General features: G+C 37.9%; 2 protein-coding genes across 10 annotated transcripts; one reads left to right on the forward strand and one right to left on the reverse strand.

The window, feature by feature from the left end:
- Positions 1-1186: 1186 nt before the first annotated feature.
- On the forward strand, positions 1187-24386 carry LOC149010128 (uncharacterized). Of its 9 annotated transcripts, none has more exons than XM_089161536.1 (13): positions 1187-1482; positions 1962-2042; positions 8040-8156; positions 8317-8380; positions 9918-10433; positions 18477-18637; positions 18732-18853; positions 18958-19067; positions 20636-20831; positions 20949-21041; positions 22216-22275; positions 22397-22471; positions 23504-23620. In XM_089161536.1, the coding sequence occupies exons 6-13, from the start codon at positions 18553-18555 to the stop codon at positions 23588-23590; spliced, it is 828 nt and encodes a 275-aa protein (XP_089017662.1). In that variant the 5' UTR covers positions 1187-1482; positions 1962-2042; positions 8040-8156; positions 8317-8380; positions 9918-10433; positions 18477-18552; the 3' UTR covers positions 23591-23620. The 9 variants fall into 9 exon arrangements, with proteins under 9 accessions (XP_089017662.1, XP_089017661.1, XP_089017658.1 ...); XM_089161532.1 differs by lacking the exons at positions 1187-1482; positions 1962-2042 and adding exons at positions 4969-5343; positions 5972-6306; XM_089161534.1 differs by lacking the exons at positions 1187-1482; positions 1962-2042 and adding exons at positions 4969-5128; positions 5236-6306.
- Positions 13589-14269, reverse strand: LOC149010129 (uncharacterized). The gene is made up of 2 exons (XM_089162403.1): positions 14131-14269; positions 13589-13947 (listed from the first exon to the last, which is right to left on the reverse strand). The coding sequence occupies exons 1-2, from the start codon at positions 14267-14269 to the stop codon at positions 13589-13591; spliced, it is 498 nt and encodes a 165-aa protein (XP_089018529.1).
- Positions 24387-24583: the final 197 nt, after the last annotated feature.

A 24583-nucleotide genomic window follows, 5' to 3' on the forward strand; every position in this document is an offset into this window, starting at 1 on the left:
GTTTTAAAGTTGAAGTTTTCCTTAAATTATCAGTTAATATTTATTGCTGAATTTTCTTGTGATTCTTTGCAGCTGTTCAGTTTCAAATTTCATGAATTTTTGTGGACCCTTATGGTTATGTTCCATCAAGTTCATGAAAGCTCATTGGAGGAGGGAAGGTTCCACCATTGACGCAAGCATAGGTATATATATATATATTTGGATGAATGAAAAAAATTCATTAACCTGAGCCCTAGAAGGGAAGAGAAAAGAAAGAGGAGCTAAGACCCTTGGAAACAACGGTCCTGTTCCTTCGGGACACGGGTAATATATTTTAGTTGTGTAGAATGGACAGCTGCCATTATGCATCGTTGCTTGCTATAAGAGACTTTCGAGACAAGTTTTTTCTTGACATTTTTTTTCTTCTTTTGATCTTTGAGAAAATATACTTGCCGATTTTGCAATGCTTCTTTTAAACCCATTTAAGATTCTGATTTTATGAACAGCTGCCATTATGCATCGTTGCTTGCTATAAGAGACTTTCGAGACAACTTTTTTCTTGACATTTTTTTTCTTCTTTTGATCTTTGAGAAAATATACTGCCGATTTTGCAATGCTTCTTTTAAACCCATTTAAGATTCTGATTTTATGAACTTTTGTTAATTAGTGTTCGCAATTTCCACTGAGTCATGAAAGCTCATTGCTGAATAAGAAAGGTGTCGATGGTAGGGAGTTTCAGAACTACTCTCATGAAAGCCCTTGCAAATTGTCAACTTTGTTCAAAATTAGCAGCCCTAGAAAGGAAAGATGACACCAGCAACATGGTATGCATACTGTGTATTGATTGATGTGCCTTATCTTTATGCTTTGTTTCTCGACTTCTCATACATTTTCCAATCTTCCATTTCTAGTGAAGCACAAAAGCACAAAATTTGGCAGGAGAGAAACAAGGGGATCGATGTTGCTCAAAGGGCTCTACCTTCTCCGTACTGCTTTGCATACTCTGGCCTTATCCAGGTTATGAGGTTAGGTTATTGTTATTTGATGGTTGGGTGAGTCGGACTCATTTTATATTTGGAATGATCGGTTAATTAGATATTTTACTGTCTCGCATTTCTACTAATATATACTTCAGAAGTTGTAATGCAAGGTACGGTGCTAAGGTATGCAAGTATGTCTAACGTATAAAGGATTGTTTGTCATGCGGGGTTGGTCTTGTAGCTAAGTTGCGTGACCTGCTCCATTAAAATTAAGTCATTACAAATGAAATTGATTTATTGGACAAGTGGGGAAAATGTTTTAACCAATGCACAAGAAATGTCCTTTGAGTCGGTGAGCATTTGTGCAACGATTAAATTGCGGTAGTGCGATCATAAAGTTGGGGTTATGAAACATGGAAACAGCCTCTGTGAAGCGGTGTGTGGCTATCTAGACGTGCGCTGCAGTTGATGGGAGGACTTGTTCATTTGATGATACCATATCAATCGCTCGGAACATGTGAAGGTATTGAAAATTTCTCAAGGGTACTAATGCGAGAAAACCATGAAACACAGGATCTTTGAAAACATTGCTTTCAAGAACCTTACTAATTATTCAAGATGTGGAAATGTTCTTTTTGTATATGCTGAAGATAATGATGTGGGTATGTCCTTTCCTTTGATTAGGCTTTGATCTGGATTTTGGGGGGGGGGGGGGGGGGGCAGCATAAATGGACAAGGAATTCTTAGTAGGCTTTGATCATCAATTTTTAACTTTTGGTACACATAGCTTGGAAATTCCTTGTAGTTTTTAGAGTTTAAAATTCAAAAATTTCCATGTATTATAAGTGAATGGATACCATAAAATTTGTTGTGATTTTGTAAAGCCATTTAAGATTTGGATTAATGAAATTTTTATGTTCATTACTACGCTGTTTTTTCCATCATGTTCATGAAAGCTCACTGGGAGAGTTTTGAAGTTTGTCTGATGATTTAAAATTCTAGGAATCTAATATCATGGAAGCACAAGACAAGTTGTGGTTAATCCATGCAAAATTAGAAGTACTAGAAAGAAGGATGGCTCAGGTGAGAAGTTATGCATACCTACATTTTGAGGTGCTTTATCTTTATTTCTTTCTCCACTTCTAATGAAAAGTTCTTATCTATCTTTTTCTAACGAAGCACAAAAAATTTAGACAAGGAACTGAGAATGATTGATGGTGCTCAATGGGTTCTAGCCCTTGTCCAGACTGCTTGCATAATTTGCCTTTTCCTGCTTTTAAAGTTACATTACTTGGTTCATTTGATAGTTGGTCAAGTTGTTTGTTTGAGATTTAAAATAATTAGTTACTTTGATCTTCTGGGTTGTCCTAATTTGTAATATTGTTAATTTCATAATCTTTAGATGCAAGGTATAATGCTAGGGTTTTGCAAGTAAGTCTAATTGTACAATGGACAATATACAATTGTGTTTGATGTTCTAAAGTTATGTGACCTATTCCATCAAAACTAATAGGTCAAAGTCAATATGGGTGAAACTGACCCACCAAACGTGTGGAAAATCTTTTTACCAAATACACGTAAAAGGTCTGCTTAGCTTGGTGCAACGGTTAAGTTATGCTATTGCAATCATCTGGTTGTTGGGTAAACATTGATACAGTCGCTCCAAGAAGCAGGTGCATGGCTGTGTATGCATCTGCTACAATGGGTGGGAGTACTTGTGTTGATGATGTCATGTGATTCGTTATTTAACATATGACGTGTATGCTAACACAATATCCAAGATCTGGTAAGGGGACTAGAGAAGGCTTGCATGAACAAGAGATATTTTAATCCATAATTCGCACACCTTATTTGTTACTCAAGGATGTGAAGAGAATGGTTCAATAATATGGGATTTGAGGGAATCCTTAGTAGGTTGCAAACTTGCAACAAATCTATGTTTAATTATAGGGATAAAACCTTGTAGGCTTGGAAAGATTTTAGGGTTTTAAGGTTTCAAGTTTTCCACAAATTATCAGTGAATATATACTGCTGAATTTTCTTGTGATTCTTTACAGTTGTTTAGTTATGAATTTTTGTTGACCACTTACGGTTATTTTCATTAGGGATATGAAAGCTCATTGGAGGAGTTACAAAGGTTGCATGATGATTGGGAATTCCAGGATACTACTATCATGCAAGCACATGACAAACTGCAGCCAACTCTGTTCCAAATCAGCAGACCTAGAAGGAAGTCAATAAGATAAGCAAAGCTGTGGCCCCCTTTTTTTTTTTTTGGGGGGGGGGCGGGGGGTGAATAAATAAATTCATTACCAAAGCCCCGTAGGGGAAAAAGAAAGTACAAGGGGGTAGGTTACGAGATGACTAGGAGGCAAGAGAGGGGAGCCACGACCCCCGGGAAGCCATGAATAGAAGCAAAGCTGTGATTGATGTGCCTTATCCTTTCTTTCTCCACTTTTATGATAGATTCCTATCTTTTTTTCTCGAAGAAGCCCAAAAAACTTTGGAAGGGAATTAGATTAGGATTAATGGTGCTCAAAGGGATGTACACCTTGTCCTGGATTACCAATGCCCCCGAGGTTATATTGTCTTGACATCGATGGTTGGGTGAGCCAGGTTCACTTGTGATTTGAAATAATTTCATTTGCTTTGATATATCCTGCTGTCCTAGCTTTTTGTACTACAACTTCATAATTTGTAAAAGGTAATGTAGAATGGTAGGGTTATAAACTAAGTCTAATCGCATAAATTATAAAGGATGTTTTGCATTTGGGATCGATCCTCGTAACTAAATTGGGCAATCTATCCAATTGAAACTAAGAGGCCAATAAGATTGAAACGGCATGAGTGAAATAGTGGGGTAGATGTTTTAACCAACTTCGCATGAAATGGCCTTCGGTGGGTGAGCTTTGTTGTGCAATGACAATCATCAGTTTGGGTTTTGAAACATAGAGACAACCTCTCCATGAAGCGGTGCAAGGCTGTGTAGACATTGCTATGGTGGATGAGAGGACTTGTATCATTTTCTCGATGCCATGTGAATGGCTAGAAACATATGAAATGTATGGTCAAACCGATATCGAAGTTTCAAAAGGGAGCTAGCGCTTGGCTAGAGGAGTAAATAATTCGTAAGATATTAGTAGGATGTCAAATTTCAATTGTATTTGTAGTCATCATTGTTTGCTTCTTTTATTGATTACTTGAATTGAAATGCCGCATAAAGAGGTTGGGTGGACAGTTAACTTGTGCTACCTTAATCTCCTTAGGCTATGCAAGCACAATATCTTTAATTATTTCATCCCGTGATCATGCCAAGGATTCCAAGTCTTGTGTACCAGATAGTTATGCTATTATTCACTTCACTTACAGGGGGGTGGGTTGGGGGGCGGTATTTAAACCAATGTTGAAGTTGTGCTATTGCAATCACCTAGGCTTGGTTGAAATATGGATACATCCTCTCTAAGAAGCGGTGCATGGCTGTGTACACACTCTGCTACAATGGATGGAAGAACTTGAGTTGATGATGTCATGTGATTCACTATTAACTTACGTTGGGTATGCTAGCAGAATTTCCAAAATCTCGTTAGGGGACTAAAGAGTTCCGTGAACAAGAGATATTTTAATCCTTAACTTCACACTATCTCATTCGTTACTCAAGGAGGTGCAAAGAATGGTTCGTCTTTTCCTATTTGGGCTGAAGATGAGACTTGTGATTTGACGTCCTTTCTTTTAATCAAGAATCCTTAGTAGGTTGCAAACTTGCAATAAATCTACGTTTAATTATAGGGATAAAACCTTGGAGTCTTAGAAAGATTATAGGGTTGTAAGATTTTAAGTTATCCACAAATGATCGGTGAATATGTCTACTGCTGAATTTTCTTGTGAATCTTTACAGCTGTTACCACTTTTATTTTTCATCAGAGTCATGAAAGCTCATTGGAGGAGTTACAAAGGTTGTGATGATTGGGAATTCTAGGATACTACTAGCATGCAGGCACATGGCAAATTGTGGCCGACTTGATGCAAATTAGCATGTCCTAGAAGGAAGGCAATAAGATAAGCAAAGCTATGTTTTTTATTGGATGAATACGTAAATTCATTACCAAAGCCCTGAAGGTGAAAAAAGAAAGTACTGGGAGTGAGTTACAACTGACTAGGTTGCAAGACAGGTGATCCTAGACCCTAGGAGGCCATAAATAGAAGCAAAGCTGTATTTGATGTGCCTTGTCCTTTTTTTCTCCACTTGTCATGATAAATTCCTATGATTCTTTTTCAGTGAAGCCCAGAAAACATTGGAAGGGAATAAGAGGGGGATTAATGGCGCTCAAGGGCTCTACACCTTCTCTGGATGGCTTGCTTAATGTTTCCTTCTTCAGCCCCTGAGGTAATATTACCTTGATATCTGACGGTTGGGTGAGCTAGGTTCTTTACATTTGCTTGGATATTCTGCTGTCCTAGTTTCTAGTACTGCAACTTCCTAATTTGTAAAAAGCAAGGTAGAATGGTTGAGTTAAGAAGTAAGTCTAACTGTATAAAGGATGTTTTACATTTGGGATTAATCTTGTGGCTAAATTGGGTAATTTGTTCACTTGAAACTCAGAGGTCATTACGATTTTGGGGTGAAATTGACACACTGAACCAGTGGGGAAAATGCTTTTACCAACCATAAATGAGTCATTCTTCTGGGGGATGACCCTTTTGTGCAATGGTTAAGTTGTACTATTGCAATCATCAGGTTTGGGGTTTGAAACATAGAACAGGCTCTCCATGAAGCAGGTGCAAGGCTGCGTGGACATTGCTATGGTGGATGAGAGGACTTGAATCATTTGGTGATGCTATGTGAATGGCTAGAACATATGAAATGTATGGTCAAAAGTTTCAAAAGGGGACTAAGATTGGTTAGCAAGAGAAAAGATATGGATGATTGTAGGATTTAAAATTTTTGAACATTCTTACAAATTATTGATGACTGAAGTTGGCATGGATGGTTCATATTTGTTGTGATGTTTTAGGATGCTGAAGTACTCGAGCAAAATCCTTGAAGTTGTTTTATTTGCGACTGTAACTTTGTTTCCATGGATGATTTGATGTTCATAGAAGCAAATGGTGCAAATGGTACAAGTCAGGTAACAATGCATAGTTGTCAAGGCGAGGCGAGACCAAGGTGAAAAGGCGTCACCTAAGCCAGAAGGTGACACCAGGTTCCTAGGTGATGCGGTGATGCCTTGACAACTATGTAACACAGGAACCAGTTTCTGGCGATTTAGAGAATGTAACTATTTACGATCTTGTCTTCAGAACCTGCATGCAAAGCTTTTTCGTACTTCGTAGCATCGTTTTGCATAAGGTGGGTCTTCTAGTTCATTATTTTACTTTCAAATGCCATATATATTTCCTAACATTTATGTTAGCCTTGGGGTTTCGTTGTCTTTTTCTCTGAGTTGCTTTGCTTTGTGCCTGTCTGCTTTCAAATGCTCTGTTTCTTGTATTCCCCTTTTGGTTATTGAATCTCTTCATTCATCCAAAAAAAAAAAAAAAAGAAAAAAAAGGAAAAAAGAAAAACATTTAAATAGACTCCTATTTGCTTCTCAAATATCAGCTTTCCTTTTGTTTGATCTGGCTTAGAAATAATGTTACTGAGATTCATGTCTTGCTGGTGATATGTCTCCTTGTTTCTAAGTTGAAGCGGCTAATTAACATGCAAATGAGAAAAGATGTCCTTCAAATGCTTAATTAAATATCGATTGGGGAGCCTAAGATCTTATTATTTATTTGGAAGCCTATGGCCTTACTACTTATCTTTAGAAATCTTCCTTGGCCAATACAGAAAATTCTGATGTTCGACAGTTTTGTAGTAGATTTTTTTGAATGATTAGCAGGATTTAGGGGGGGGATGACTGTTGCCCTCCCCAACCTTCTTTTTCCTGTCAATGCTTAATAGTTATCACAAGGGTGTCCGAACAAGGGTGTTTGTTGCTGATTTTGGTTCCTTCCTTCCTGTTATTGAGTGGCTTTATAGGTGATTAGCTCTATGTTGCTCTACGGAGAGCTTGTGCAATCACTCTTGTTGATTTCTTAGTAGGGTGAGAGGGTTTTCTTATTCATCCAAGCACACATGGAGCAAGTAAGTTGTTTTCATATCCAGCTTCACCTACTGGTGGATCATCATGAAGGCTTCTATTTTCCCATATCCTTGTTCCTTTATTCTTATCCATAATCCTGATTTTCTTTCTAGGGTCATCAACTCAGAGCATACTTTTGTTTCATCTTTAGGAAAATGGAGGCTTGGTGTAGATTCAGGGTGGGTTTGCCTAGACAAAGACAAAGAGAGAAGTATTTTGTTTGCTGTTTGCTTAGGAAGATAATATAGTAGGTCCTATGAATGAGGAACAAAGGAGTTGATTTTGACTGAAATTTCTAGCTTAAGTGAGTAGGTTGGACCTATGAGTCACAATGACCAAGCCCACTAGGGTTAATGTTTTAGCACCATAATAAATGATATAAAGTCCTTGATGCACAAAATATGTGGAAGCAGAGGCAAGGCTGTGTAGACATTGCTACGGTGGATAAGAGGACTTGTATCATTGCTAGTAGGAGAAAAAAATCTTGAAGATTATAGGATGTTAAATTTTAAACATTTCACAAACTATTAATGACTCAAGTTGGCATGAATGGTTTGTATTTTTTGTGATGCTGAATTCCTTAAGCAAAATCTTGAAACTGTCTTATTTGTAGATGCTGACGTTGTTTCCATGGATGATTTGATGTTCACAAAAGCAGAAGGATGCAAGTTATGTTACAAAATAGCCAATTTCTGGTGATTAAAAGAATGTAACCAGTGATTTACGATCTTGACTTCAAAACTTGCATACAAACTTTTTTCGTACTACATTTATTGAGTTCTAGATTGGTTGCTTCTTTTTTTTTTGCATAAGGTGGGTCTTCTACTTCATTTTGTTACTACTTTCAAATGCCTTGTATATTTAACATTTTTGTAAGTTCCAATTCACTTCTCAAATATTACTTTCTTTTGTTTGTAACTTGGCCTAGACATTACGTTATTGATGTTCATTATTGCAGGATTATATGCATGTTCCTAAGACCTTATTTATTTTTATAAATCTTCCATCGCCCATGTGGAGAATTCTGAGGTTCGAAAGTCTATAGCCAAATTTCTTGATGATTAGCAGAATAGTGGTGAGATGACTTATTTCCCCCCCCCCCTTTTTTTTTTCTTTTCCTTTGAAAATGCTTAACGGTTGCAAAGGTGTCTTGTTGTAATAGTCGTTGCTTCTGGGCTACATTTGGGTCTTTTGTTGCTAATTTAGTTCCTTTCTATTATTGTATGGCTTTATAGGTGACTAGATCAATTTTGTTCTTTGGAGAGCTTGTACAATCACTCTTGTTGATTCCTCTGGAAGGTGAGATGGTTTTTTATTTCACACAAGGTCACATGGAGCAAATAAAATGTTTGCTTTTTCTTTTTTTGATGAATAAGTAAATATTATTAAAGAGTTCCAAATGGCGAAAAGAATGTATTGGGGGGGGGGGGGGGAGGGGGACAACAGCCTTCAAGAGGGAGGCTGGAGAGCAGAACTCAAACTCCAGGTAACATCAATGAGTCTTTTCCTTGGGATATCCATAACAGGGGGGTGGGGAACTGACTGAAGCCTAGCAATGCTTTTGTTATCTTATCCTGCTATTCAGCTTCACCTATTGATTGATCATCATGAGGGCTTCTGTTTTCCCATATCCTTCTTTGTTTATTTCGTCTGGTCAAGAATCCTGATGTTCTTTTTTGGGTAATTGACGCAGAGCATAGATTTGTTTCATCATCAGGAAAAGGGAGGCTTGGTATGGATTCAGTGGTCCGAGGGCATATTGTGTTTCCTAGACAAAGAGAGAAGTATTTTATTTGATGTTTGCTCTAGAAGTGATATAATCCATATTGAAGGAACTAGAAGAGCTAGGGGTAGACCTAAGATAACCTTAGGAGAAGTGGTGAGAAAGGGTATGTATAGCTTAGGCCTTGTATCTAGCATGGCCTTGAACAGAACCGATTGGAGGGCAAGAATCCATGTAGCCGACCCCATTTAGTTGGGAAAAGGCTTATTGTTGTTGTTGTTGTTGTTTGCTCTAGAAGAAAAGATAGCAACTCTTTTGAATGAGGAACAAGGAAGATGCCTTTGACTGAAAATTCTAGCTGATGTGGGGAGTTTGGATCTATGAGTCACAGTGACCTTGGGTAGTGTTTTAAGTGTTTTCACATCATAAAAAATGACAGGAATTCCTTCGATGGTAATATACTCTTTATTTGTATTTTGGCTCAATAGGAGAAGTGTTTTTTTCTTTTGGAAGTGAATTTGAAGGCAATACATTCAGCAGCCATAGGGGTTGTTTTCCAATATGTATTGACTTCAAAATGTGACCATTTTAAAAAATATTTTTGGTTATCATTGTGTATTCTTCTTATAGGTTGCTACTCCTCTATCTAGTTTTTGAATCGGGATGCCCATAAAGAGAGGTTGTTTAAGTACACGTACTTCATAAATGTGCATGTAAACTTGTCATTATTATTTCTTAATAGATGGAGTACTCAAAAGGCAGAGCTGCCAAATGGTAATGTTTTGAGTATCCTATTTCCAAGCTTGTGAAATCTTCTCAGCCATTTGAATTAATTATTTTTATTTTAATACATTACTAGGAGCTGTTTACATCATTTTCATGGGCATATGATGTTCAAAAAGCAAAGGCTGCGATACAAGTTATGCAACAGGGCCTGTTTCTGGTTATAAAATGAATGAACCCAATGATATATGATTCACCTCCAGAACCTGGATGCAAAGCTTCTTTATGTACTTCACTTATGAACTAGAATACAGATGTATTTGCTTTGCATGGTGTCCTAGTTCATTGTTATACATCCTAATGCTATGGATTTTTCCTTCCCTTATGCAGTAGCTTGGCATACAGATGATGTTAATCATGTTCATGCTGGACGATATGAATCTCACAATTAAGTTTGTCAACCTATCCCTTCTTCTGGAAGCAGCTAATGGAACATTTAAAAGAGAAAAAGAAGTCCTTTGGATGGTAAGTTAAATATCTATTTGGATGTATCGAAACTGTATACAGATATAATCTTCCATGGCTTATGCAGAGAATTTTAGAGCATTGATGGTTTAGAAGTGAAATCTCTCTAGTGATCAACAGGATGCACGTGTAATGACTAGTAATTTCTTTCCCTCCTTTATAGTTATCACAGTCACAGAGTTATTGGGTTATGTTTGTTGGTTCTTTCCACACTTAATTCTTTTGTTGCTGATTTGGTTTCTTCACTACTTTTAGCAAAGCTTTATTGCTGATGGGTTCTATAGTGCTTTCTAGACTTGTGTAGTCACTCTTGTTGATGTACATCATGTACCTTGGAAGGGCAAGAGGGTTTTCCACTTCCTGTGAAGTCACTCATAGCAAGTAAATTGTTTTTCTTATCTGGCTTAAGATTCTAATATATCATCATGAGGCCTCTCATTTTTGGCATTCCCTTTGCTATTTAGTGATTTCAAGAATATTGATGTTCTTTATCGAGCAGATGTGATGTAGGGGAAACCCTAGAAACTATGGGGCTTACAAAGTGGGATACTAGACTCTTAGAATGAGACACCTATCCTTGACAGGTAGTAAAAAAAAGGAATTGTAGCACCTGAATTCTGATTAAGCAAGCATATAAGACAGTTAAAGCAAGGTAATGGGGATATTGGTATCATAACTCTAGATTGACTGCAAGAATATCAAGAAATCTAAAGAAAATAGTACTGTCCTAGTCAAAGTCAGGTTTCTAACAATGAATTCAACAATTAACAATACAAAGGAATCTGTGGAAGTTTAGTTTTAAAGAAACTACTGGAAAGGAAAAAAGATAAAATTAAAAAAAATATCCAAAGAGAGACTTAATAAAGTTACTTGCTGGTCTTGGCTGCAAAACAGGGGTTAGAAAACATTTAGGAACAAAAATAATAGAAAGAAAATATTTCTAAGCAATGATGAACCCAGGAATGGACAGTAGGGTTAGAATGGAGAACCACAACAAGACTGTTGTACTAGAAGTGATAATAGAGAAGGAGAGAAAGAAAAGAAGTAATTAAAAACTTGAATAGGGCGAGGCTTATGTTCTGCCCACCGCGGCAAGAATGCAACTAAATGAAAATTTTACTTATCGTGCTTTTCACCTTTCCCTCACGGTACTTGTACGCTATCGGTCATTGAGGAATACTTAGGCTTAGAGGGTGGTTCCCCTTTCTTGCGTAAAAGCGATGTGACGCAACTAGAGCCGGCGTGGGCTAGGCATAGTTGAGCCTTGTCTCTTCTGCAGGGGCAGTTCTTCACGTCCATTAGAAGTTAGGACAGAGAAGAAAGAAATTTATGATGGATAGGATAGCAGGGAAAGAGGAAAGAGAGGAAAAAAAAGAAAAGAAAATTGAGAGAAGAAGAATAGATAGAATCGATTAAAAGAAGAAAAAAAAGGAGAGAAGAAAGGAAAAATGTAGAAGACAAGAAGATGAGAGAAAGTAGAAGAAGAGAAGATGAACTTACCCAAGAAAGAGAAGAATCCACACGCCAATAAATATTTTAATATTTTCTTTCATTCATGATGCCAAAAATGAGTCCCCTCTCAACCCTACATGCTTAATTCCCAAAATAACCCCAACTCAATTAACAAATTTAACACAAATTCAAACTAATTCAAAATATATTCTATGCCTAGTACACAAAGACACTAACATAAAAAATAATAAAAAAAAACCAATAGCAAGCTAATACCTAACCCACTAAGAATAAAGAAAATAACATGACAAACTGCCCTTAAGCAATGCTTCTCATCGAACCATAGGACCCTAGCAATCCAATAGCCTCCAAACTCATCGTCTATCCACATAGATGTTGTCGTGGGATGAGCTCTACGCCAACGTTGCTGGTAAACTCGAAATTGTCCGCTGATGTTCTTATCAACTCTCACTGACTTTGAAGAATTCACTCTGGTGAATAAAGTCTCAGGTATTACTAACGCCTCCATCGTGATTCAAGTGTTGTCTATTTCAGGATGTCCCCGCCACTTTACTAGGAATTCTGCGTAATCTCCCTCATCAAGGATCTCATCAACTTGTGTCTACTCGTCGTGAAATTTAAGCATAGGTGGTACTGGAGTAGTAGGGAGTGAAGGGGTCTTACCAGTAGGGTCATAAAAAATAAAGGGAAGGGTGTTAAGGTCATCTAGAAGAGAAAAATAATGGGAAGGGTGAAATATAGAAGAGAAACGGAGTTTGGTTCCCATCATCCTCCATAGAATCTACCAAAAGTGATTGGTGAACTTTAACACCCCTATTGGACACTATGGTATTAGGCAACCCATGGTACTTGACGACCTTATAGAAGAAGAGTTTTGCCACAACTGACGCATCTTATGTTTTAGAATAGGGAATAAAATGAGCCATCTTCGAGAAGCGGTCTACTACCACAGATACAAAATCATGACCTCTCAAAGTCCTAGGAAGGCTAAACACAAAGGCCATACTAAGGTCTTGCCACAGAGTAGGGGCGGACCTGCATTGGGGCCAGGGGGGCCATGGCCCCCCCCCCCGGATTTTTTAAAATTTGTTATAAATTCCTTAATTTTCTGGTTTTTATGTTAATTCCTTTATTTTTTTTTCAGCTTTTTCTCTTTCTACATGTGAAATGTCACTATTTGCCCCCCCCCCCAATATTGAGAACCATTTTTAAAGGTAATATAATGGATATAAATGTCATTCCAAATTAAAAACTAAGTTCATCAATCCCTATTTATTCTCCCCTTTCTTCTCTCTCATTTTTCTTCCTATTTATTCTCTCATCTTTTTATAAACGTGGGTTAAGGAAAATTTTTGAAAAAAAATCTTATTAGGTATTCAAAATTTCATTCCTAATTAAAAATTAACTCCTCAATCCGTATTTATTCTCTCCTCTCTCATATTCTCTTTCTATTTATTCTCTTCCCTTTCTATAAGTATGGGTTAAAGAAAAATTGGAAAAAAAATCTTCTCCACAATTAGGTATTCTTTCTCTTTCTCAATTTATTTATCGTTTCTATTTTTTTATTATTTTTATTTGATTTTATACTATTTGTTTCTTTACTTCTTTTACAATTTTTGTTATTTGATTTTATACTGTGAATAAAATGTCTATAGTTAGTAAGGTAAAACTACCATTGGTTTGCATCTACTAACAAAGAAAATTTTGGTTTGCGTATGACTTTCTAGGGTTGAATTCATGTTTTTTTTTTTTTGCTTTAATTTATCTATATTTGTCAAAAAGAAATTATTATCAATAATGGGCCCTACAAAATAAGCATTAGTGCTTCCCGACGGGAAGGTTATCTAGATTTTTATTCTTCGGCCCCCCCCCCCCCCCACTTTTGAGTCCTGGGTCCGCCCCTGCCACAGAGCATGTGGTACAGGCAAAAGAGTATGCAACCCTGTGTTCTATTTCTGTTGCTTAGCAGTCTGACATGCCTTTCATTGACTCACTACCCTAACAACATCTCTATTGAGTCCTGGCTAGTAAAATCGATCCTCTACTAGACTAATCGTCTTATCTCAGCCAAAGTAACCAACAACGCCCATAGCTTGCAATTCCCAGATCAGAAAATCTCGAAGTGAGGTCCTGGGAATGCAAAGTTTGGTTCCTTTAAAAAGGAAACAATCTCTCAGAAGGTAATTTAAGCGGCTAAGAGGAGGATCTCCACTCAGGGAAGTGAATACCTCACTAAAATCAGGGCAAGTGGGGTATTGACCCTTGATTCGCTCAGATCCTATAACCTCAAAGCTCATTGTTTGAAGTAGCACATTAGCCTGACTTGTAGCATTTGTGCGGTGAAGATACATATTAACCCAGCTCAGTGCATCAGCAATGGTATTTTCAACACCAGATCGATGTTTGAGTGCAAAGGCATACTCTTGTAGAAATTCAACCCACTTAGCATGCCTCTAATTTAGCTTCTTTTGGGCACTCAAGTATTTCAGGTCCTGGTGATCAGAATATAACACAAATTCTTGTGGTAGGAGATAATCGTGCCAATAGCGCAAGGCCTGGACAACTGCATAGAAGTCTTTGTCATAAGTGGAATAGCGTTACATGCCTTCATTAAGCTTCTCACTAAAGTATGCAACTGGGTATCCTTCTTGACTAAGGACACCACCTATCCCAATGCCAGATGCATCACGATTAACTTCAAAGACTGTAGAGAAGTTTGGAAGGTATAGGACTGAAGCCTCCATCATCAACTTCTTAATCTCTTTAAACGCCTTCTCAACACTTTAAACTCCTTGTTTTTCATGCAATCTGAGATAGGAGACATAATGGTACTATACAGGTAGATAAACCTCCTATAGAAGGTGGCTAAGCTATGGAAGCTTCGCACCTCATGGATGTTAGTTGGTTCTGGCCACTCAACAATGGCTCTCACTTTCTCAGAATCAGCAAATACTCCCTGGGCTGACACGATTAATCCTAAAAAAATGACTTGATCACTCATGAGTGTGCACTTCTTGAGACTGGCATACAACTTTTCTCGTTGAAGCACTTGGAAAACTTGACGAAAGTGATCTAAGTGGGAAGACGGGGTTTTACCATAGATGAGGATGTCATCAAAGTAAACCACCAAAAATTTGCAATTGAATGGTTGCAACACTTGATTCATTACTCTTATAAACGTGCTAGGTGCGTTGGTTAAGCCAAAAGACATAACTAACCGTTCATAGAGGCCATCCTTTGTTTTAAAGGCCGTCTTCCATTCATCCCCAGGTCTAACTCTAATCTAGTGGTACCTGCTCTTAAGATCAATGTTGGAAAAGATTGATGAACCAACCATCATATCTAGCATGTCATGAAGCCTAGGTATGGAAAACCTATACTTAATGGTGATCTTATTAATGGCTCGGCTGTGTACACACATACACCAAGTGCCATCCTTCTTGGGTGTGAGTAGGGAGCTACTTCATAAGGGCTAAGACCCTCCCTAAGGAATCCCTTTTGAAGCAATTCATCTACTTGCTGGATTAATTCACCATGCTCTTTGGGATCATGCGATAATGGGGTAAGTTTGGCAATGAAGACCTCGAGACTAAATCAATTGCGTGCTGGACATCACGCATAGGCGGTAATTCATTTGTTAGTTCCTTGGGAAACGACTGTTGAAACTCCTCTAATATGGGTAGCACCTCTCTTGGATCATTAACAAATTTATCTGATCTGTGATGTGTATCTGGATACTTTGTGAGCCAACTAGAGCATAAACAACTCCTGACTCTTTACATTTAACTTCAAATTGTTGTTGATTTTGTATGCCAAGTGTTTTAGAGCGAATTTGTTTGATGGTAGTACCTTTATACTCTAAAACCTTTAGCTCTTTCGGGGCGCTAGGGGTCAATCGGATCTTTTTCCCTTTATATTCAAAGATACAGATGTTAGATTTCCCATAGGTGGTGACTGGTGACATCCCTATCATATAACCATGGTCTCCCTAGGATGATGTGAGCAACATCCATCTCTAGGACATCACACCACACTCTATCCTCATAAACCATAAAATTGTAGGGGAACTAAACATCTAAGAGTTAAGGGGATAGTATATTGATCTACCCAAGCAAATTTTTATGGTTTGGGGTGAGCCCCTGGTTTGAGCCCCATGTTAGTAACAACACTCTGAGCAACTACATTCATGCAACTACCACTATCTATATTGACCCAACAATTCTTACCTTGGTGGCAGGTGTATAAATATATTGGTTCGTTGCCAGTCAATCAGTCATCAGTATCTTTGGGTTGTGATACCATACAATGCACAACTCCAAGCCTAGACCCATCTTCCATATTAAGATCCTCATCAGATATGTTCTCATCTAGTCTATGGTCCTCATATTCTCGTTAGAACGCCTCATCCCGGCAAACCAATCATTAATAAGACTCCATGTTACAAGATGTTTATTGTTTGTTGCTTCAGGCGACTTGGGTTCCACCACTGTTTCCTTCTCTTTCACTTTCAACATGTAATGTAATTGTTTAAAGAATGCGGGAGCGATGGTTTTCACTCCATTTATCGTCTTATACTGTCGATCGTTGCCCTAGCTTTCAGTCTCCCTTTTATTGAATGATGTTCCAAGTGTTTCTTTTCGTCTACCTCTGGTGAACGAATTACGAAACTTTTCCTTTACATACCTAAAAGTCTAGGAAGAAGAAGTTTCGTAGTTCCGTTCTCTCTCTTTAGAGAAATTCTCTTATCGATAATTGTCCGACTGTAGATGGGTTTTGAGATTGAGGAGATTCCGCTATAGAGGCACATATTTGGATCTCAAGGGAAATAAATCTGAATATCACAATAATTTGGCCATGTAAGGAAGAGATTTGACAAATGCTAGGAGAATGGTCTCGATCCAAGCAATGCGTTTGCTTAAATTTGAATGGGAGTTCGTGCAGAAGAAATTTCAAGTGGACAATTGTGAATCTTAGAGATGCAAGAAGGATGAAACAGAGTTTTGACGGCAGTAGTGAGAGCTCTCCTGTCGGGGGTGTTTTAAGAGTTTTTCTGTTAGGCGTTCAGGTTGGAAAGCTTTAGCTTTTGAAGGATCATTGCGAGTCCTAAGAAAAAGGGGATGTTCATTTTGGAAATCATGAAATATTTTCATAGTTTTCGTCACATACTTAAACTGTAACTGTTAGTAGCAAAAATTAGGTCTAAGCTGTTGATGTTCTCTTATTTAATAAAGTATTACTTTGTCTGCAATAATATTTGTAGCATCTTGAAAGATCAGGTGTCTAACAGTGTTTGAAGATGATAAGTGTTTTACAAAGCTAGTATTGTTTGCATTCCTCAAACTATTATATTACAGGGTGAAAATGAAAGAGAAGGAGGTAGTGGTGGAACCAAGGTTGCCTAGAGTGGAGTCTTATTTATAGTTTGTTTGCCGGGATGAGGCGTTCTTTGCGTAGTGTACTAATTCATTGTTGCCCATTCTAGTGCTATGTATTTTTCCTATATTAGTGTAAGCTTCATTTTCCTATATTAATCATGCTTAAGTTAATGCTAGATGATATCTCCCAATAAAGTTTATCACTTGTCCCTCTTTTTATCTTGAAGTAGCTAATGGAACATTTAAAAGAGAAAAAGGAGTCCTTTGGTTGCTAAATTAAATAATTATTTGGAAGTCTAGAAGCTCTGTGTGTGTGTGTGTGTGTGTGTGAGCTGAGAACATCAGTGGGCAGTTTCGAGTTTACCGGCGATGATGACGTAGACATCATCCCACGACAGCATCTATGTGAATGGACGATGAATTCGGAGGTTATCGGATTGCTAGGATCCTATGGTTCGATGGAAAGCATTGCTCATAGGCAGTTTGTCATGTTATTTTCTTTAGTCTTAGTGGGTTGGGTAGTAGTTTGCTATTGAATTTTTTAATTTTATATTTGAGTCTTTATGGGCTGGGCCTAGAGTCTATTTTGGCCGAATTTTTATTTATTTTGGGTTTGGGTTATATGTACTACTCAAGTTGGGGTTATTTTGGGAATTAAACATGTAGGGTTGGGAGGGATCAATTCTTTTATTTAAACCTTGTATGGAATTCGTTTTTGGCAACAATGAATGAAGAAAAAAGAAAAGATGATTATCTCTCTAGCTTGGTTTCCTCTCTCTCTCTCTCTCTCTCTCTCTCTCTCTCTCTCGGATAAGTTCTCACTTTTCCTCCTCCTTTCTCTCTCATGTGTGATCAGTCTCATCTCTTCTTCTTTTCTTCCTTGTCTAGGATAGCTGTTTTCTTCTTTCTTTTCTCTCTATTCTGTCCGTCAGAATTTTCTTCTTTCTCTGTGTACTTTTATTTCTTCTTTTCCTGTTCTCCTTCTCTTTTCTCACTGTTCTTACAGCAGTCTTGATGCATTTCCCCATCTTAACCCTATGCCCCTTCTTGGATTTCATTGTTCAGAAATATTTTCCTTCTATTATTTATGTTCCTAGATGTTTTCTAACCCCTGTTTGCTAGCTAAAATCAACAGTTAATTTATCTCTCCTTAAATATTTCTAATTTATTATTTGGCAGTAGTTTTCTTTAAAACAAAACTTCCTAATATTCCCTTTACATTGTTAATTACTGAATTATTTGTTAGAAATCTGATATTGATTAGGACAGCTCTATTTTCTTGAAGTTTCTTAATACTCTTGCTTTCAATTTAGTGTTATGGTGCCTAGATCCCCATTCCCTTGTTTCCCTATTGATTCTTGTTTAGTTGTGCCTATCAGTTAGGACTTATTGTGTTTTTTCTGTACTTTAGCTGTCTTATATGCATGATTAATCAGAATTCAAGTGCTGCATTTTCTTTTCTTTACTATCTGTCAAGAATGGGTGTTTCATTTTAAGAGTCTAGTAGCCCACTTTGTAGGTCCCTTATTTGCTAGGGTTTCTCCTACATCAGTATGATTTTTCATGTCTTGTGTAGAGAATTTCAGAGCATCAACGTGATGTAGGAGAAACTAGAGGACCTACAAAGTGGTGTTGAGAAGCACCTCGTGGCCATGGCTGCCTCCGAAAATGCGAAGTGGCTAAGGGCGTCCATCGCGTTAGTCGTTGCGACGGTTTCTGCTTCAGTAGCTGTTTCAGGTACTTGTCTGCCTCCGCTGATCAGAGGAATCTCTCTTATATCCGTTTCATTTACTGTATTGGAAGAATTTGACTTCGTTTGCTCGTGTGGAAGTTCTCATTTTCAGGAGAAAGTCGAGGGGTTTGAGGTCCAAGGTTCGTGAACTTGAGACCTCTCTCAGGGCCTCCTTAGAGAAATGTGCTTCTGAGAGGCAAGGTAGGGTTAGGTCTCAGAAGGTACTCTCTTCCTACCTGAAAGTCCGTTTCATTCATCTTTGTATTTTCATTGGTTATTTTAATCTAGACGAGTCCATATTGTTGGTCGGAAATGTTCCCTGTAGGCTTTGAGGGAAGCATTGACACAGGTCACAAAACGTAGTTCTGACGAGTTGGAGCTAGTGTCTTATCCCATGACACCCATTGCTGTCGTTCAGTCATGCTTTACCACAAGGTAATTGCCTTCCCTGATAACAATTGATATTCTTTATTTATTTGTTCTTTTTTTTCTTTTGGGGGGGGGGGGGGGATGAGATTTGGTTTTTAAACTATTAATTAGTTATACTGTTGAACATATACGCATAGAATTTATAGTGGAAAAATACATATGTGGAGAGCTTAGACGCACATCTATTTCAGCATGCATTGATAAAATTGGTAACAGCCTGTCTGAAAATGCATGCTTATTGTTCAGTGGTAATCGTTGGATGACCAAGTAAATGGTAGTGAATGTGAATTAGGCAACTGTAGGCGTCTCACATGCTTTACTTAGTGGGCAGATATGGTCCTGGGTGATTAAGCTTGTAGTCAGTAATGTTGATTGTTGAGTGCTAACATGTACAAGGCCATCATTACTGCAAAACCTTTTCATTACAGCTTCTTCCCATAAGGGCAGCCTTTGAATAATCTTCTGTTCCTCTTGTTCACCACTCATTGAAGTATTATTGGAAAACCACTGGGAACCTAGCCTCACAATGGCATGAAGAGACAAATGAGCACAATAATAGGGATTGGGGGCCTGTAATTTTTTCCACTGTCAGAGCAGAAAGACCAGCATTGATGTCCACATGCCTCCTAAGGTTTTTTTGAAGCTGAACATTAACTGTGCTTCTTATTTTACCTGCCTGACAATTATTGGAATAATTTACATCTTATGTGGGGAGTTCCTTCTTGGTCTGTATTCAAGAGTTCTCAAGGCATTACCTAATGTGCAGGCACCTTGGTTAACTAGGCTGACTCCCTCTTGGCATTGACTTGATCTTTTGCCCTCTTTCCAGTTTCCAAGGCCCTGCACCACCTAGGTGCTGTGACCACTATGATTTGTGTTGTCGATCTATAGGTTAAAAAGAAATAACAAGACTGAGCTGCTGTTCCTGTGGGCTTGCATCCCCAATGTCTTTGGAGTAGGTTATGAGCTGGCATTGTGCGAGATTGAGCTAATTTCCCTGAGTGCTCCTTGAGATTAATGTATTTAGATAAATTATCCATTAGCTTCTAATATGATCTTGTTTCACTGGAAGTTTCTGTCTGCTAATAACTGTGTTTGTAATTTAGCCAAGCAAGGTGTTATTAGGCCAAGATTTTGTTATGGAACTTCTGACGGCCAATTTTTTTCCAAATCTTTTTGAACAGTGAGAAACTTGTCCATGAAATTGGTGAAAAAATGGGATACCACATGTCTGATTTGAAGAAGAAGTATCTAAATGAATATTTTCAAGTTTGAGAGAGACAGAGAGAGAGCATTGACTGGAGAATTTTTTTGGGGGCTTTTGTATCAGCTATATTATTTGCAGATACTTCTTGCTGTGGATATTGGATTTAGTTCGAGGCAAAGAAAATTAAATTATATGTGCTCTTTTATCTTTGATTCTATTAGGTTACTTAGGTTCCAAATGCTGCCTACTCTCGTGTATATCAATCCGTTTATGTTTGCATGGCATGTAATGCCCAGTGTTTGACCAAGGTACTTGTATAGTTGCATTACGCTATATGTCACATTATCTATCACTTTCATTTCTACAGAAATGGGACGCCAAGACAACCTCTGCTTGTACCTCTTGCTAGAGCATGTTTAATATTTGATTCTGGCCGGGTTCCTCCAGCTGCCCTTGAAGGTCTTGGAGAGTATTCTCATTGTTGGATTCTTTATGTTTTTCATTTAAATACAGACCTGGAAAAGTTATGGAAGCAACCAGCTCAATCAAAGTTCAAGGCAAAGGTATGTCTATGATACTCTACTATTGTTATTTATATAGGTTACATTCATTTACTATTTGTTTCTTATGTTCATGAGATTCCTATCAACTGGTGGCTGGAAGTGTTTTAAAATGAACAGGTTAGAGTACCAAGACTTAAAGGTTGCAAAATGGGAGTCTTTGCTACTAGATCTCCACATCGACTATGCCCTATTGGGCTTACAGTTGCCAAAGTAAGTCTGAATTATGCATGAATATAATATAAATCTTGTATGCCCCACAAAATGTATTTTGAATATCTACTTTCTGGCTTATAGCGTGAGGGGCATTGAAGTATCATAATTGCACTGTAACTTGTTATGGTGAAAAGTTAAAAGCCGTTGCTAATCTTTACTTCATTTCTCATGGAATCTTGGATCTCATGTGAGGAATAAACATCTTTTATGGCATAATTTAACCCTGAAAGGAAGGAAAGTTTTACCCTTCTGTGTAGTATGATACTCCAAACAAATACACTTCCTATGGCTATGACGCTTGTTCAGCAATGTCATTGTAGGATTTTTAGCAGGGTCCATCCCTGAAAAGAGGACAGGTTCAACTTCTTCATGGACAACTTAAGTCATGAGTTTCATTCTGCCTGAAATAACTCAAATACCAGTTCCATGGCTTAATTTGAGCTTCATATCTGCTTTAGCTTTACTGATAAAGCCGCTAGCTGATGTACGAGGACAATTGGTGCAGCTTTCTTGTAGTCTCTCTTTTTACCCCTTCGTAGAGCCTTAGCCTACTCAACATAATATAGTTAGTACTGGAGTGCAGGTTGGGCACTCTGCTAACTTTTCCAGAGCTAGTGGTTTTTTTATTTTTATTTCTTTTCAGACGGAGGAGAGGGACTGGGCTGGAAGGAGCAGGGGGACTTCTCTATAGTGCCCATCCTTGACTCTAAAATTGTTAACTAGCTCTGTAAGCTTGTGTATCAGCATTTCTAGGTGCAGGGGATGTTTTAAGAAGATGGTTACCTTGCTTTGATGTCCTTCCGTTTGAAAATCCAGTCAACATGACTAAAATTTAAACCCATTTTGTTCAAAACCTTGACTTTTATACCGAGGGTTCCAAACCATGGATGAATTTTCTCTGAAACTGTGATTTGACAGGAACTTGGTGAGACCTAAGTATTGCTCTGGATTCATTGCACCCATTGTCAAAACAAAAGAATATCAACAAATTCTGGTCATTTCGAAACATCATGAGAGTGAGCGAGCTAGCTATCATAAATTCGTATAAATGAAAAAGTTGATTTTGGGAGTGAATTTTTCCACGAAAAAGGATATCATACTTCTATTTAGTAGTATGATATAAATACATATATTCATCTATCTAAATGGGTTTCATCCTTTGGCATTCTAGGTGGAGGCAGTACAAGGACGTATGGTTCTTCTTTTTGGTGTGGACCTGGTTGATGGCACGGTAAGTTTCCTATATTGCTTATGTGATCCAGGCATAGAAATATCCATGTGTGTTTTGTCCCTTGCTTGTTATTGTAGCCTCAAAGAGGTTCCTTAATTGTTATAACTGTTTTAATCAACAGCCTGTACTTGATGTCAAACCTTATTTACCATATTGCGACAGCATCCCGGAAGCAACAGTGCCTAAGTGGGTAATGGTAATTCTCTCTTTCTTATAGGTTTCCACTTGGTGCAGTTTCTCTGTATGTAGAAAACATGTATAGTTTTTATCGTAGTACTGTATCAAAATTTTGTTCTGCTTTTTGGAGAGTGACTCATATTTTGGAAATTTATCACTTCAGTGAGGACGGTTTTATCCACAAGCTCTGTTCAGACTGGCAAAACTGATTTGAGTTTTATATACACCTTAGTGTTGTTTGAAGATGGTTATTGCCAATATGCTTCCTTTTGTGGTTGCATCATCCCTAATCTTTAGACCAGATTTTTAGTACCTATGCAAACTTGATACTAAAATGGGTGAACCTGGTGCCAAAGGCTTCCAGAGTCTTTGGGGGGGGGGGGGAGGCATTTTTCCTACGCAATTTGCTAAGTGACTGTTGCGATGCCCTGACCTCAGGGCTACAATTATGGTCTACCAACCGTTGTCTTCCCTCCCCCCCCTCCAAACCCCCCCCCCAAAAAAAAAAAAAAAATCTTTATACTACTCAACTGTCTCATGCATATATCTGGTGTAACTACTTGCTATTTGGTTGCATACAGTTTATATTCGGCAACTTGAGTCATGAGAGTGACTAGTTAAAAGTAGCAAACTCATGCTTGTGTCTGGTGTTACCAATTGGGGCACTTGACTTCATTCTTTTCTTGAACCTTAATATCTTTTCCTATGCTATGTATCGATCTACCGAAATAAAATTTTTATTGTTGTTGACTTTTCTGTTGGGAGTTGGCTCACTGCTTTGAAGTACTTAGCATCTTGTTGGGTGCCTTTTATCTATTTTCCATGTGTGATCCTTGTTTCTTGTGATACCCCTTTAATTATTTATTTATTTATATATTATTTACTTTTATTTGGGAGGAGAGGGGGGGGGGGGGTTGTCCACTAATCATCACATGGTAGTGAATATTTCACCTCTGAAGTTCTAAACATTGACTGCAAGCCTTGACAATCTCTTGAAGTGCATTCACGAGAATGGGTCAAATCTTGTTTGCCACTCTAAACGATGTGTTAGGTTCTCGTTGCAGGAGATCTTGGAACGTGCCCATCGTCTGGATGCATACAAATAGGGCTGGTCACTATTCGACCACATAGAGAGTGATTTCTTTATTATATCGATCGGATAGGTTGGACGGGGGTTACGGGAAATTCTCTAGGAATTCTTCTTTGCAAGAGGTATCTCGTTGGTTTAGTGATGTCTCCGGCGGTCTTTTTTCTTTTCAACGGGGATTTCAAAGGTTTGTCTGTTTGCATGGGTACTCTTTTTCGTACATTCCTCTATTTTGTCGTCATACTCATTATGCTTTTGAAAGAGAAACTTGATCACAAGGGCAAGTATCCCGACATAATATTTTTTGGTAGATTCGCATATCCTGCTTTTGCACCTCCCGCCATGGTCCTTTGAGTTCCCCTGTGCATTTAGCATGAAAGCGAGTTTCAGCTAATTATTTGCTGTTTGTAAAATTTAAATTGTATAAAACTAATATAATCTGCTCCTGCATCATTCCCGGGTTAAGCGGGGTTGAACAACTGCTCCCACATATGTACCTGCCAATATGATCAACATCCACAAATTCACTTTAGATTGCTTTACTCTACTCTTTATTACCAAAAAAAAAAAAAAAAGGATGGTTTTGCTCTCCGATGTCATAGATGCATGAATTCTGGAAGGAAATATTATTAATTGGATTTCGACATGGTATGCTAAATTCATCTCCTACTCTCTTTGTGTGTGTGAGGTTAGAAAGTTGCATAAAGTTTGATAAACATTTTTATAAATTATTTCTTGTATTGTGTTGCTTGTCTAATCTATTCAGGAGGACAAATTGCTAGCCGTTGCATCTATTAACTTCTCCCAGGAATTCTCTTCCTCTCTTGCCGATTCTTTGGGTGACAGCTGTAAGTTTTTGTTTGCATTAATCATCCCATCTATCGGTTCGTCTGTTTTTGAACTTAGAAGTCCTTGTTTTTTACAATTCTCTTTATTCATTAATATTGAAAATTCGACGGTACAATGGTTTCTAGAATTTTCTAAGGATGTCAGTACTAATTTTAACTGTACTCCGTGATGAGTGTTGAGAATTTATGGAGACAC

The sequence above is a fragment of the Hakea prostrata genome, chromosome 7 (genome assembly GCF_041222555.1).
Source record: "Hakea prostrata isolate BN-2017 chromosome 7, UWA_Hpros_2, whole genome shotgun sequence".
NCBI classification, from domain to species: domain Eukaryota; kingdom Viridiplantae; phylum Streptophyta; class Magnoliopsida; order Proteales; family Proteaceae; genus Hakea; species Hakea prostrata.